The sequence below is a fragment of the Prunus mume genome, linkage group LG1 (assembly GCF_029339155.1).
Source record: "Prunus mume cultivar Tortuosa linkage group LG1, ASM2933915v1, whole genome shotgun sequence".
Lineage (NCBI taxonomy): Eukaryota > Viridiplantae > Streptophyta > Magnoliopsida > Rosales > Rosaceae > Prunus > Prunus mume.
This window is the reverse complement of record NC_142698.1, coordinates 20,532,031-20,546,752: the sequence shown is the minus strand read 5'-3', so window position 1 is coordinate 20,546,752 and position 14,722 is coordinate 20,532,031. Positions and strand designations below refer to the sequence as shown.

Sequence of the window (14,722 nt, the reverse complement as noted above, 5' to 3'; positions counted from 1 at the left end):
ACAAAAGGGGAGTGCAAAGGGAGTGACAGTGTGCGGGTGTGTTAATAAGTGTTGTTGTTGAGAGAGAGAGAGAGAGAGAGAGAGAGAGAGAGGCGGCGTGAAGAAGAAGGAGAGGTTTTCAATGAGAGAAAGAAAGAGATGGCATTTGGCAAACTCGCTCACATACACACTCTCTCTCTCACATCACCTACACACAGAGAGAAGGAGAGAGACCCACACCAACCAACAACTCCGAACCCATATTGCCATTTTCATGCATGGAAACGGAAAAATGAGAGAAAATTCATAAAAAAAGAATGGAAAAATGGGAATGTGGGAATGGAATGGCTCTTATTCTTGTTTAGTTATATGATCCATGTTATATGTTCTTTGCTTTCTGCCTCTGCCTCTCTCTGAGTCTCTCTCTTTAGCACGCTTTTTGGGTTGCGTACGTAATCACTTTTCAAAGTGTTCTCTTATTATAAATGCTCTTTTTTCTTCTATTTTTTTATTTTTTATTTTTTATTTTTGCTTTAAAAAATAAACTACTGACTTGAAGACTTGGTCGTCTTCTACTTGTAGGCTTGTACTGATATTTAGAAAGAAAAATAATAATAATAAAAAGCTTGTAGAAATAACAAATCCAAAAAGAAAAAGAAAAAACCTTAAAGTTGTTGAAGTAGTAGCAGCATTACAAGAGGATGATTAGCATATAGCATTTCACTTTCACCCACCACCGTCCTCCTAGAGCCTAGAGGTTAATTATGTTAACAAAATACAAAGGGAGGGAGGGAGGGAGGGAGGGCATCTTTCTCTTTCTCTGTACAAAAGTGGATATTACAAGAGGATGAATTGGCAATGCCATACTCTCTAGTCTCTACATACGATGCCCTATTGCCTTGCGCTTTTTGTTTGTTTAAACTTAAAGACTAGAGGGACGGCAGGCCATGGGCACAAACGGCAAGCAAGCAAGTTTTGTAGCTTGTGCCTCAATTTAGTATATAATTTAAGTGAAGAAAGAGAAAAGCATAATAGTAGTTGTAGCCTCCATCTACCGCACCGCTATAATCTATTAATGAAAACAAGAATATAACGCATATAAAAATAATGTAATAAGGGTGTCAAGTAAAACAAGCATCACCAGCCTTCAAATCTTAACAATAATAATAGGAGTCAAATTTAATGGCATTTGATTTGGATTGGAGGAAGGAGGAGAAGAGTAAAAGAATATTGAATTTAATACGTGGACATGGCCAAAAGATTTGTGACTTTCTAGTTAGACTTGGAACGGTGGGGTGGCGGGCCGTTCGGATCCTCCTCAACTGTTCACTGTTTGTTTGTTTGTTTGTTGCAACTTGACTCGTACCGCTAATTCTATTTACTATTTACACCCTTCCATAACGTCTTCAATATTCATGAAGTAATTATTTCTCTCATAAACTCTAAGTATAAAAAGGGAAGCAATAAAATAAAATGGGTAATTCAGCCAAAAACTCTGTTGGTTGGTTCTGATGAGTCCTGACCTCTTCAACTTCTTCAACCGCGGATTCCAAGTGGAGCGCCCTGCCACGCTCCATTGTTATGCGATGGTTGCGAGCTGCAATCCCAAACTATACATCTTCTCTATTACAATTTACATGCACCATAATACATACCTACATATTCGCATTAAAGTAGCTTGCATGTTTCTTGAATTCAAGTTCCATCCTTCGTATCATACATTAGAATAATTTAGAATATTATTTTTTTCTTTTGAAAAAACAAACAAACAAACCAAAAAAAAACAGGGTTAGAATACCTAGCAGATTGAAAATCCTCTTCGTTTCGGTTGCAGAAATAAAAGCATTTCCAAAACCAATTTACATTGCACATCCAAGTCCAAAAGTCCAAACGCATTTGCATTACTATTATTTTCCACATCCGATATTTATAGCTTTTCCTTTTCGAGGCCACTGGAGGAAGCAACGCGAGCGAGCACACAGACTATAACTTTATGACACCACACAACTCTCACATATAAAAACACGCATAAACTCTGGATTGCTCACCTAATCACCATATATATTTATAAACATTCAATGCAGCATCGTAATCTCATCACCAACCCCTGTTTTCTGGTTTCAACATTTGCAATTCCACCATGTGCTCATCAAGAATTCAAACACCGGGTTTCAAGTTTCATAAATAAACCAAACAAAACCAAAGTCCAAAAGAATTCAAACACACACAGAGCACGAAAATCTCTTCCATTTAAATTATATTTGCAGTGATTGGAATCGTACACTTAACTGAACTACTACTGCAATTCAACATCTGCCGCACTCCCGGTAAGCTAGTCTCACCGGAATCTTTTATGTATAAAAAAAATGGCTCCAACTACTATCTTCATTCTTATAACTTGTTGCCACTCATCCAGGTTGACCCTGTTCACTCCTCTTCACCACATCCTAGTTATTCTCGATCAACTCTAGTACCCGTAGCCTGTCACAGTTGGAGCAAATAGTTGGACAATTGCATTTTGAGCCAGAGAAAAGCTGAGAACAGGCAGCAACAGAGAATTTGGGCTATTTTAGATGAACTACAAACCTGAATTGTCCATGGGGTTGCCAGCAGGCACTGCTGCTTCTGGCTCTTTAATCTCAACAACTACACAGTCTGACATTAAGAAAGTTTTTGCAACAGATGATGCGTGTTCTAGGCAACATCTCACCACCTGAACATTGAAAAACAAAATTCAAAAATCAGTTCAAATCACTGCAAATCTAGCTGCAATACATGAAGTAGAGCCTCAGTTTCCAGGCACACACAAATCCAATACAGCTACACGCTAGAGTACCCCATGCATCAAGTAAAATTATCTAGAAACAACCTATCAGGCATCTGGAACCACCTATGAAGATAGCACTAACTCCCAACCTACCACTTCCAGTTAAATTACTTGAGAATTCAGCTAAACCAACAAAACTAAGTCTTTCACTAGCACTCAGGATCAGTTACACAGTTCATTCATCACCATTCAAATAGCCAAGAGCATAAACGCTGCCAAATCCGTATACGCGATGTACATGACAGCTCCAGAACAGAAACTCACCTTGGTTGGATCAATAATTCCAGCAGCCATTAAATCTTCATAGTTTCCGGTAGCAGCATTGTATCCGTACTTAGGATTGTCACTGGAAAGCACCTGAAAAAGGAGATTTCAACTTATTAAACATACATAGAAATCAGATAGTAACATAGTACATAAAGCTAAACGAAAGAATACCTTCTCACTGACAACACTTCCATTTACACCAGCATTCTTGGCAATTAACTTCAGGGGGTAACTAAGAGCTCTTTTAACTATATCTGCTCCAACCTGTAATTCACCATATGGTTTGAACCTTGAGCAGACCAAATAAATCTAAAGAGAAAAAAAAAATTCTATCCTGCATATCCAATAATCAATTCAATTTCTGCCATTGTCAGAATCTTCTGTTGACCAAACTCAAAAGATTGAGGGAGTTCAATAAGCAACAGATAAGTTACCTTTTCTTCATCATTATCAAGAGTATCCTTGATTGCATCAACCTTTGATGCCAACCTCAGAAGGGTGCATCCACCTCCAACAACAATACCTTCCTCAACGGCTGCCTGGACAATTACAAAATTTTAAATTTCTGCTGGTTTCTTTAATGTGCAAAAGACCAGATGTAACAAAACTTAACAGGGATATAATTTACAAAGATTTAGTGTTGTGAATTATTTTACCTTTGTTGCATTCAGAGCATCTTCGACTCTCAGTTTCTTTTCTTTCAGCTCTGTCTCAGTTTGTGCTCCAACCTTCGAATATTCAAGAAAAAGTTAATACAAATGAATTCCCATTGCTACTACATTGTAATCCAAATTATGTACAAGTATTTAGAAACCAACCTGAATTACAGCAACACCACCAGAGAGTTTTGCAATCCTTTCATTAAGTTTTTCTCTTTCATAGTCCTGCTCTGCCGCCTGCATATATAGTTTAACTTATTAAGGCTATTAGACTATGATAACAAAGAATTACAAACAACTTCTGTAAGCAATCGTGGATGAGAAGGTGAGAAAGAGGGCTTCACCTCAATAAGGTTCTTAATTTGGGCAACTCGCTTGTTAACTGCTTCCTGGGTACTTCCATCACCAACAATCGTGGAGGTATCCTTTGTAAGCACCACTTTCGAAGCATGGCCAAGGACCTCCTTTCCAACATTTTCTAATGTGAGCCCTACCTCCTCTCTGATGACGGTTCCTATATGCAAATTAACAGCATCTCAATATCACATTACAATCCGAAAACAAGAACAGAGACTCATATGTTATACCACCCTCCCATTCAAACAGGAAAGAAAAACTATACTATCAGCACAGCACAAGACACCTTGGGCAAGATGAAACAAAAATGAATGATAGATGTAAAAATACCTCCAGTCAGAATAGCAATATCGTCAAGGTACTGGCTCTTGCGCTCACCGAACCCGGGAGCTTTAAGGGCAGCAATCTTTAGAGCTCCCCTAAGCTTGTTTACAACAAGAGTTGCAAGAGCTTCTTGTTCAATGTCTTCTGCAATGATTATAACTGGGTATCCTCCTCTTATAGCTTCCTCCAAAATGTTAATGAGGTCCCTTGCATTTGTTATTTTTTTATCAACAAGAAGCAACTGCACAAATAACATGTTCAAAAGTTACTTCCATCGTCCAGTAAAAAGAAGGGAAAAAAAAACTTGTGATAGCAATTGAACACATTACCTTGCAGTTCTCATATTCAACAGCCATTTTCTCACTGTCAGTGACGAAATAAGGTGAGATATAACCACGATCGAATTGCATTCCTTCTACAACATAGAGGCTGTTCTCAGCACTTTTTCCCTCTTCAAGGGTCACCACACCCTTCCTACCCACCTTGCTCAAAGCTTCAGCAATCATGTTTCCTACTTCATAGTTGTTTCCTGCACTAACAGCTGCCACATCTGCCAGCTCACTGTCTTCAACCTGCAATGAGTTGTAAATTGATCTTGTTCTGGAGAAACTTAAGGAATATGAAGCAATGAAAAGAAGCGACAAAACCATGACGATACCACCACAAAGTAAATGATTGAGAAACAATCAACTTGGAGATCACAATTCACACTACCTCTTTGGACATTGACTTAAGCTCGTGTACCAGAGCTTTGGTGGTCTTCTCAATGCCACGTGTGATTAAAACGGGGTTAGCCCCAGCTGCAACCACCTGAACAATTGAACTCGGTTAACAGAAGTGGCCTTGAGGCTTGACAGAATCGCTCTTAACAGAATGAAATTAGAGAGATCATGGTACAAACCTTGACACCTTCAGCAATAAGACCTTGTGCAAGAACAACAGATGTTGTTGTCCCGTCACCAGCTAGGTCATTAGTCTTGGCTGCCGCCTGTCTCACTAGCTTAGCTCCAATGTTCTCAACAGGGTCCTCCAACTCAACCTTTAAAGGCAGAAACGAACAAAGTGAATAATCCAAAATTGCAATGCCTAAATGACCCATGAAAACTGGGATAAACTCAAAATTGCAATATCATATAAAGTGAAAAGGCATCATTTCAATTTTTTATTTAAGGGGAAAGGACAGCATTTAGCTCATAAGCTTCGCCAAACTCAAAACATACTGCTATAATCTCAGAGTAAATGCAAAAGGAAAAGGAAAAAAAAAAAAGCGTTGATGCTCAAGATGTAAAACAATTTTAAGCTCATACGCTAAGAACTATACTACAGAGCAAAGCAAAAATGAGAACAGTCGTTAGCTTTAAACTAGTTCTATCAGAAAATGTGACTGTAAACAAAGAAAGGGCTCACATACCTCTTTTGCGACAGTCACACCATCATTAACAATTTTGGGGGAGCCATACTTGCTCTCTAGAACGACATTCCTACCCTTTGGACCAAGTGTAACCCCAACAAGGTCGGCAAGCTTGTTGACACCAGTCTGTAGAACAAACAGAATGAATGTTAGAACGTATACATAAGACGCACCAATGCATTAAAACAAAATAGCATCCTTCCTGTTCAGAAGACTCACTTGTAGTTTCTTAATGGCTGAACCATCCTTGTTGAAATGCAACTCCTTGGCCATGGCAGAGATCCTAGGAGATTGTGTCCTCCTTAGAACTACATTGTGCCTCCTAGAGAATGAGAATGGAGAAATGGAAGCGCGAGATGACAAGTTGTCGAATTTCCTATCAATCACACGGCTACTAGGAGCAGCCAAGGAGCCAACTGAAGTCATGGCTGCAAAAGTGGATGCCATCTACCCCTGTAAAAATTGAGAACATCAGAAATTGTATAACTCAATAGTTGTTGACCGTGTAGAAATTGATAACATCAAAAAGTAAAAGATAAAGACCAAACAACAGTATATAAAATATGAGATGAAATTGATTGCTAGTAAGCTATAGACAAAAGGCAGCTAGACAAATTTCTCGTAGCATATCTAATTAAACGCAAATGGGGTCCTCTTTTTTCTTTCATTTCATTTAATTTTAACTGTATTATCAAGATGAATTCATTAAAACGAGGAAACACAACGCAGAGAACAAACACAAGCTGCAAAAATAAATTGAAAAAGTCAAGATTAAACACACAATCCTAAGCTTCAGTTGGCCGGAAGCTTCAGCCCAGAGGGGTATGGCAAGCCACCTCTCAAAAGCGCCATAACGAGAGGATAAAGACTTGCGTAGTTATATCAGCAAAATAGGCAACAGAGCTTAGAGAGAGAGAGAGATTGAAGAGGACTTACCTTACAACCAAACAGTAGAGTGGATGAAGAGTGGGTAGATTTAGGTTGAGAAGAAGCAGCAGCTCTGGTTTGGGTTTAGTGGGGTTTTTGGATAAGAAACGCCGAAGGAGAGAGACGAGAGAGTGAGGGTGTGAAATGCAACTTTATACGGTTATAGTATGTTGGCGACTGATGGATGGATGGATAGATGGAGTTAGGTTTACCTCTAGGGATTCATAAGAATAGAGTTGATACCCACTCCACTGCCCGCCCTTGAGCTCTTGAAGCTTCCAGACTCAAACTCAATCTGGACCGTTGGACCCTTTCCTTTGTCCTACTTCCGAACACTCCAGAACCTTTTTTCCTTTTTTCTCATAGGCATTTTCTCTCCTACGATTTCCGAATTACTTGGGAATTGGGATTGGGCTCAAATCATTGCACATTTGCAATTTAGAGTTGGGCACTGGCCCATTTGGGTTTGGTTTTCTTTGGTTGGGAAATTGATAGGGTTGTTTTGATGTCTTTCCAACTTCTTCGGGCTCGTATTTAGAATGATGATAGATTACGCCGGATGTCGGCCCGATTTGGTTGGTGGGCTCCTTCTAACCCATAGACTTTGGTTGTAACAAAAAAAATCAACATCAATTTACAAGAAAGAGAATGAGCACGGTTCTTAAAGGTTTTTAACTTGACTTTAGAAGCAACGAGTGTTAATAAAGAACAGACTTACCTATTTTAACCCCCAACACACCTTTAACATTCCAAAGTTGTTAAAGAGGCTGTTGGAAATGTTTTTATTATTTATCACAAATGAAGAAGTGAGACGGGGCTCAATCACCATCCAGGAAGGGCTGGAAGGAAATCTAACAGCCAAGCCCATTCATCAAATGCTCTTTCTGTGGACTTGTCGTCTGTATTGAAGATGATAGACATAAATATCTTCTCTAAAGACTGATCTGATTCTATGCATCCAATGAGAATCAGAATAATTAATGACATTACTAGCCTTGTAGATCAAACTCCATACATGTCTGAAAAGGAGAGAAGTACCAATCACAGTATATATCATCAACAAGAGAATATTGCCTTTATATTGATATTTACGCCAAGTTACAATTACAATAATCCAGTTACAAGTTATCATCACAAAACCATGTTTAACCAATGATTAAAAAGGAAAGAAAGAAATACAAGAAAAAGGAAGCTGTATCTCTTCTCAGATACACACAAAAGAAGCTATTAATGCAACAACAACAAAAAACTCTCTTTCTAAACAAACCAAAGACACATTACAGTGAATCTTCTTTCGTTTTAGTTTCAGCATTCGGAAACTGGCTAACCTCTATTATAGTTTTTTCAGCAGAAACTTCCTCAGGGACCTGCAGAGGTTCCAAAGAGTCTACAATGTCTCGCATTAGAGGCCTTGCTTTTGGGTTTCGGTTCAAGCAATGATAAACTAGCATGGCTGCCTTATGAACTCCTTTAATAGGATAATCTCCTTCTAGTCTCGGATCAATGATGTTGAGCAATTTCTTCTTCTCTTTGAGCATGGGGAGAGCCCAATCAGTAAGGTTTTGTTCCCGGGCTGGTCGTGACTTGTCTAAAGATTTTCTTCCAGTCAGCAGTTCGAGAAGAACAACACCAAAGCTATAAACATCACTTCTGGGAGTTAGATGGCCTGCACACAGAGATAGATAGTAAACTATGTCAGTCCAAAAGTCACTTAAAGAGAATATGAGGCCATCAAATGATCTTTAGTTCCCAACACGAGTTCAAATGCCATGTTTAACAGTGAAACACTGACGTTGGATGTTATGGGGAACAAAATGGAATGATTTTGTCTCTATCTGGTTCGCAAAGACCTTCCGAATGCCAAAAGAAAAAAAGTGCCTTAATTTGTGATAGGACTTACCTGTCAAGATATACTCAGGTGCGGCATATCCATATGTCCCCATTATGCGTGTAGAAACATGAGATTTGTCTCCCACAGGTCCATCTTTCGCAAGGCCAAAGTCAGAGAGCTTTGCATTGTAGTCCTGTTTTGCATATGCAAAGAAAGTGCAACTGTAAGAATTAGCAAGCGAATTGCAATTACTCAGAAGAGCAATGATACCTACGCTGCAGTAATTCAAATTAGCTCATCCCACCAATCCACGATAATTTTTCTGACCACTCGAATAATAATAAAACTCATACAATTGCAACTGATATAGTAATTGGTATTTGGTACTCTAGGACATGATCATTGTGAACTTAAGTAGTAGCTGAGTGTAAAAAAGAGTTGAATCTGACATCGTTCTCAGCTGGAGATTGTTCTCCATCCATGACTAGCTAACCCTTGGTAATTTTGTTCTTCATGCATTTTTTCATATGATCATATAATAGCATTACCATCTAAACCATCAAATTTCACAAGCCTCATAGTACTGAACATTCTCAAATTATCAATATAAGTTCAATTAATTTTGTTTTCTTTCAAAGAAAAGGTGAAGTATACCAACCAGATCCAACAGAATATTAGATGTCTTAAAATCACGATAGATGACAGGTTTCTCAGCTTCATGGAGAAAGGCAAGTCCTTTAGCTGCACCAAATGCAATCTTCATCCGTATGGACCAAGGCATAGGAAGCAGCACTCCTGATAAAAGGCAAACATGCATGTGAGATAGTCTTAAGTTAATAATAGGCCCACAAAATTCACCAATTAATGTTTAACAGCTTCACTTTTAACAGATTTCACAATATATAAGGTTTGTCTTAAAACAGGTCCCTTTCCTTTATTTCTTTTACTTTTCATTTTCATATTTTGATCGTCTCATAACAACTTAAATCACTCAATCTTTGGCATAACAATTGGAAATTGGACGAAGTCCTGTAATTCCCGTTTGGGATAGGTCATCTTTTTTAGGGGCCATTTCTAGCTGAAAGCAACTTTCACGGATCATAGTGAGATACCAATAAATTGTGGCACCTTATGTATTGTCATTCCAGAATTTATCTTTCCATTTTATGGTCATTCTTTCTTTTAATTGCCTTTGCATCCTATGACAAAAAGAATTAATGTCCTAAGATGTTCATTCCACACCCTGCAGTGTCATCAGGCAAATAATGATATCATCCAGCAGCTTGGGTAGAATTATGTGCAAAGGTTCATCGAGAGAAGACAGACGCAAGGAGAATAAATAAAATGAAAAAGGCATTTTCTTAAATCTTTGTGCCTGGTCAATCATATTGCTGTTCCATTGTTATTTTTTGTCATCCCATTCAATTTTCCCTTCAGGTGAAAAGAAAAAAATCTATCTTTTGTCCCTAATTCTCTCTGCATTTACATATAAATCAGATAACTCTTTTTAGGGATATAAAATGCTTGGTTACTTACTTGAAAATAAATTGTTTTCCACACTTCCCCGATCCATATACTCATATATCAGCACCCGCTGTTCATCCTCGCAGCAATATCCAATGAGTTTTACCAAATTTGGATGAGAAAGCTGCCCCAAAAATATGACTTCTGCCTAGAAATGCACAAACCGCTTAATGAAACTGATGTTTGTATCTTTCATTTGATATTCTTAATGGGCTAAAAGATAGAACACAAAGCTTACCAGCCATTCTCTGTGTCCTTGATAACTGTTATCACCGTCATGAACTTTAACAGCTACAGCAAGGGGGGAAATCCCCTCTCTTAAATCCTCAGTGATGAACCCTTTATACACACTTCCAAATCCTCCACCACCCAACATGCGATCTTGCCTAAAATTTCCAGTGATTATCTTTAGCTCACTGAATGTGAATGCAATCAAAGGATTTGCAGCTGAATCACGGCGTAGGATCTCAACCTCTTCAGGATTCGATGGTAACTTACTATCATCTTCCCTAGGATTCACTGAGGGGCTCTGGTCTTTTGGGGACTCTGAAAAGAAAGTTAAGAGTATAACATCACACATCCAACCATCCAATCCAACAAGCAGCAAAAGTCAAAGCTTTTTTTCCCGGATGAACTTGAAAATGCATCATACATAAAGAACTAAGTAAAAGAACAAGAACAAAAATTCTTTGCAGATTCGAGTGAGCACTTTCAGCTTTTTGAAGGTAACATGAAATTCTTTTTACATACCAAAATCAATTCTCTACAGCAATAAAGGTAGAAAATTCCATTACAGTCATGAAGAGATTACAAAATACTGATACATAATATTTGATAGCAACAAAATGTGAAATATTTAATCTGCTATGCAAGTTAGTAACTCTAGTCACAATTTATACAAGAGAGAAAAGAAAATCTTTGAGAGTCGTCATATGGACCGGGAAGAAGCTTAAAGATTACTAATTTCATAAAGTAAAGAGCATATAACTAAAAGTATAAGGAAAGGGAAAATTTTAATTTCGAGCCAAAAAGAATATACTTTCAGAAACTCATTAGAGTGAACTTCTACTATCAAGATAAGAATCAAGGCATGAGGAGTATTCACTTCCAACAAGAAAGGTAAATCTATTACCTTTTTAAGCGGCCATAGAGAAAAAGTGAAAGGGTATATTCTGTTCATTTGTTTTTTCCTCTAAACATATAGGATTACAAAACAAATCCAACAAAAACATGTTGCCTACATAAATAACAGCAAAAACTAATGAAAAATACAGAAGCACAGAGTTTTGTATTTTGACCAGTCGATATATCTCAGTCCGAAAAGGTAAAAGGATCTTTTTGCATATCGCTATGTAAATACTCTTAAAATGAAACTTTTCGTAAGATAGTCAAAATCAATTTGATTAATGACTTATGTATTGAGTTTCTTGTACGAGGAAGAACAGCACACAAATCCACAAATTATACATGAGGATCCAAAGCAGAGAGAAACAGAGCATGATTATTTGAACTAAGGTTCTACTCCAATCTCTCACTAATCTAATGAGAAAAGCAACAGAAGCATACTGACAAACCCATTTAGAGAAACATACAGAAAGAAAGAAAGAAAAAAAGATGTATGAGGACCAACCTGACTTTGCATTGGAAGAGACTCTGTAAACTGAAGGCTCCCACCTGAACCAACAGTTACCCATTATAGCAAAACCAGAAACAGCCGAAGTCCAGTTCCTCACCAGCCACCCATCACCATAACTAAGGTTAAGTCAGGCTTTCAGAGGATGAATTAGACCCAAATGAAAAGCAAAAGAAGAAAAGAAAATTCCAAAAACAAAGATACAGGAGTAAGAGAATGGGTAATTGTTTTCTTGTGACTTTGTGTGGATGGTACAATTGTTGATGAATGAGAGAAAGAGTAAGAGAGAATTCTCGATGGTAATGATGGGGTGAGGGGTTGAGGTGGGTGCTGGTTCTTGGCCATGGCAGAAATGGGCCCACATAGTCGGAGGGTTTTATTTTTGTTTTGATTCAAAAATATATATGGTGCTTTCTTCTCAGTGCGCAATGCGCATATATAAGGTGGATTTCAATTCCCACCAATCTTTTTCCATCATTCTCCAATACATTTTCTCTTTCTTCTCTTTTCCTTTAAGCCCATATGCCTTCTTTTTCGGCCCCTTGTTCACACCCTTCTTTGGTATCACACTAGCAGGAAGGCTGCTAGTCAGTTGCTTGCTACTATAACTTACCTAACATTCATTCTTATTAAAATTCTAATGAGTTATTTATCTGAACATATATTAATATATAGACCAACCCACTTTTGAAGTATATAGTGGATAATCAGCTTCTCCCATGAGCATAAATAAACTATATTTTGTTATATAAATATATCTTCCACTCATTTCATTTGGCTTTTAACCATAACTTGCTCAAACAAGTACTAATAGACTTCAAGAAAAACCGCGAACTATCATGGGAAAAAGATTTTTAGGTCAAAAGATAAGTACATAGTGGTTTGCTTCTTTGCAAAATAAAAGAAGAAGAAATATTCATATAAAAAATCATCTAGTCTGATATCTTTTTACCTTGCTATTCATGGCAAATTATTCCTTTCTCCTCATTATCAGGAAAAAAGATAAAACAAAATGATTTCTTTGTCCTCTAATCTTGGCTCACAAGACTGACCAAAATAAATTCTTCACTGACACCATTTGAGATATAAAGACAAGATGTGCATTTATATCTCAATCTATATCTATTCCTTTTGGTGATAATCTATTGCTCTGTTTTGTCTTCCTCTTATAGAAGACGTAGGAATTATGAGAGGTGTGTAACACTGTCACCAAATTTTATGCACATTCTCTAAAAAGATGTCACTTTTAAATCAATTTATCTTCAGAATATAAAAGGGTAATAGTTTCATGACAGTTTCGTATCAAAGTTTGAAAGCAATTTATCATAAGCTTGACTTTTGTATCACAGTTTGTTTGTTTTAGGTAGACAGTAGAGCATTGAATCTGGAGTTGATGGAAGGAATTTTATGTCTCTGCAGTGCAGCACTGTGCAGGTACATGTAAGTACAAAAAGGCTGCTGTAAATAAAGGCGTGTTGTCGAAGTTGCATGTTTACTTTCAAGTCACTGGTCCTGCTGCTGAGCAACACAACAGCTTTCAACCGTATACTTTTCTTGCTGAAAGATTTGGTTTTCTGGTGGATTCTTCTCTTTTAAAATTTCCCAAGTTAATTAGCCAGCTAGTACAATACATGTTAGGCTGGCTGATATTGATGCACGCCTAAACTACATCGCTTTGCAACTTTTGTGTGTGTGTGACATGACAGTGAGAAAGCTTGATATTTAACTCTTCTTCTGAGGATGGTTCTTCTTCAGTAGCTTGTACTAGTTTGCCAAGGAGAGAAGTCAAAGTGAAAAGGAAGGTGTTAGTCAAAGGTGGGGTCCAATCCAACCTCATCCTCATGCTCTACAATATAAAATCTATAGGATCTTATATATCTCATATACGGTGCATATAATATTGCCCCTTCTTGTTCTGTTTTGGAGTCTGGAGGAGATGAAGATGGTGACCACAGATTGACATGGATGGAAGAAAGCAAGCTAACCACCGCTTTCTCCCGCATGCTCATGCTCTACATCTACCAACACGTGCAGTCAATGTCAATGTCTTTATCTATTCATAATAATGTGTTTATATATCTAATAATCATAATCTAATTAACATATATCCATTAATTATAATGAACTCAGAGAATGATAGCTGTAAATTTAGATTTACTATCTTGCTTCTAAACCAAAATTACAATTACAAAGAACTTTTCACTAATACTGTGACTATTTCAAAATCAATCATTGCACACTACTTCCATCTATCTGCTCCTGTTGCCTAATTGAATGCTTTGATTACAAATTGGTCCCGTCTCTGCAAAACACAACAGCTTGCTAATTTGTTTAGTTTGGATGGTTATCAAGCTTGAGCTGGGGTAAATGAGTCATTTTCTGATATTTTAGATCATCATCATTAATTTTCAGGATTGTTTGTTCAATCCTTAAAAGCCATGCAGCTAATTAAAGCACACCAGCCTCTTTGTGCTAGCAAGCTATACCAGACGTCCAGAGCTGGTTGGGAACTTCAACTCCTTAGTTTTGTTTTGCAGGATTTAAAACTCAAAAGACTCATCTGCACTTGCCTTTGATTAATTCTATACCTGCCTGAGTTCAGACAAACACAGAGGTTGGAGTCTGGAGAGACTTCAAAGTTGTGTTTATACAATGAAAATGTATAAAAGAACTGCTAGGTTAAGTGGCTCTAGAGAGAACATCTCAAACCTAACCTTGATAGAACTCTACATATCAACTTCTCTCTATCTGGAAAGAAGATGATATCTCTTTTCCATTATTGAATCACTTTCATGCTTATCTACAAGCTTATTTGCACTGTGAGCCACATTCATATATATGCTTCTGTACAAAACGATGAATAACCAAAATTTCTTTCTATTTTTGCTTTGGAACACAAAAGCATATTTACATGTGAAAATGTGAAATGCTAATTTTGCAGCAATGTCTTCTTCAGTTTTTTTTTTCTATCACATCAAACATT

At 37.4% G+C, this 14,722-nt stretch overlaps 2 protein-coding genes across 2 annotated transcripts; both read right to left on the bottom strand.

Moving 5' to 3' along the window:
* Nucleotides 1-2,208: 2,208 nt before the first annotated feature.
* Nucleotides 2,209-7,052, bottom strand: LOC103321762 (ruBisCO large subunit-binding protein subunit beta, chloroplastic). The gene is made up of 15 exons (XM_008223629.2): nt 6,761-7,052; nt 6,044-6,277; nt 5,825-5,950; nt 5,315-5,452; nt 5,128-5,223; nt 4,743-4,985; nt 4,420-4,654; nt 4,077-4,246; nt 3,892-3,969; nt 3,730-3,801; nt 3,508-3,612; nt 3,245-3,337; nt 3,071-3,163; nt 2,566-2,692; nt 2,209-2,460 (listed from the first exon to the last, which is right to left on the bottom strand). The coding sequence occupies exons 2-15, from the start codon at nt 6,269-6,271 to the stop codon at nt 2,447-2,449; spliced, it is 1,818 nt and encodes a 605-aa protein (XP_008221851.1). The 5' UTR covers nt 6,272-6,277; nt 6,761-7,052; the 3' UTR covers nt 2,209-2,446.
* Nucleotides 7,053-7,802: 750 nt separating this feature from the next.
* On the bottom strand, nt 7,803-12,228 carry LOC103321663 (Protein kinase superfamily protein). The gene is made up of 6 exons (XM_008223523.3): nt 11,737-12,228; nt 10,345-10,652; nt 10,119-10,254; nt 9,241-9,377; nt 8,652-8,775; nt 7,803-8,417 (listed from the first exon to the last, which is right to left on the bottom strand). The coding sequence occupies exons 1-6, from the start codon at nt 11,798-11,800 to the stop codon at nt 8,029-8,031; spliced, it is 1,158 nt and encodes a 385-aa protein (XP_008221745.1). The 5' UTR covers nt 11,801-12,228; the 3' UTR covers nt 7,803-8,028.
* Between the last annotated feature and the right edge of the window lie 2,494 nt (nt 12,229-14,722).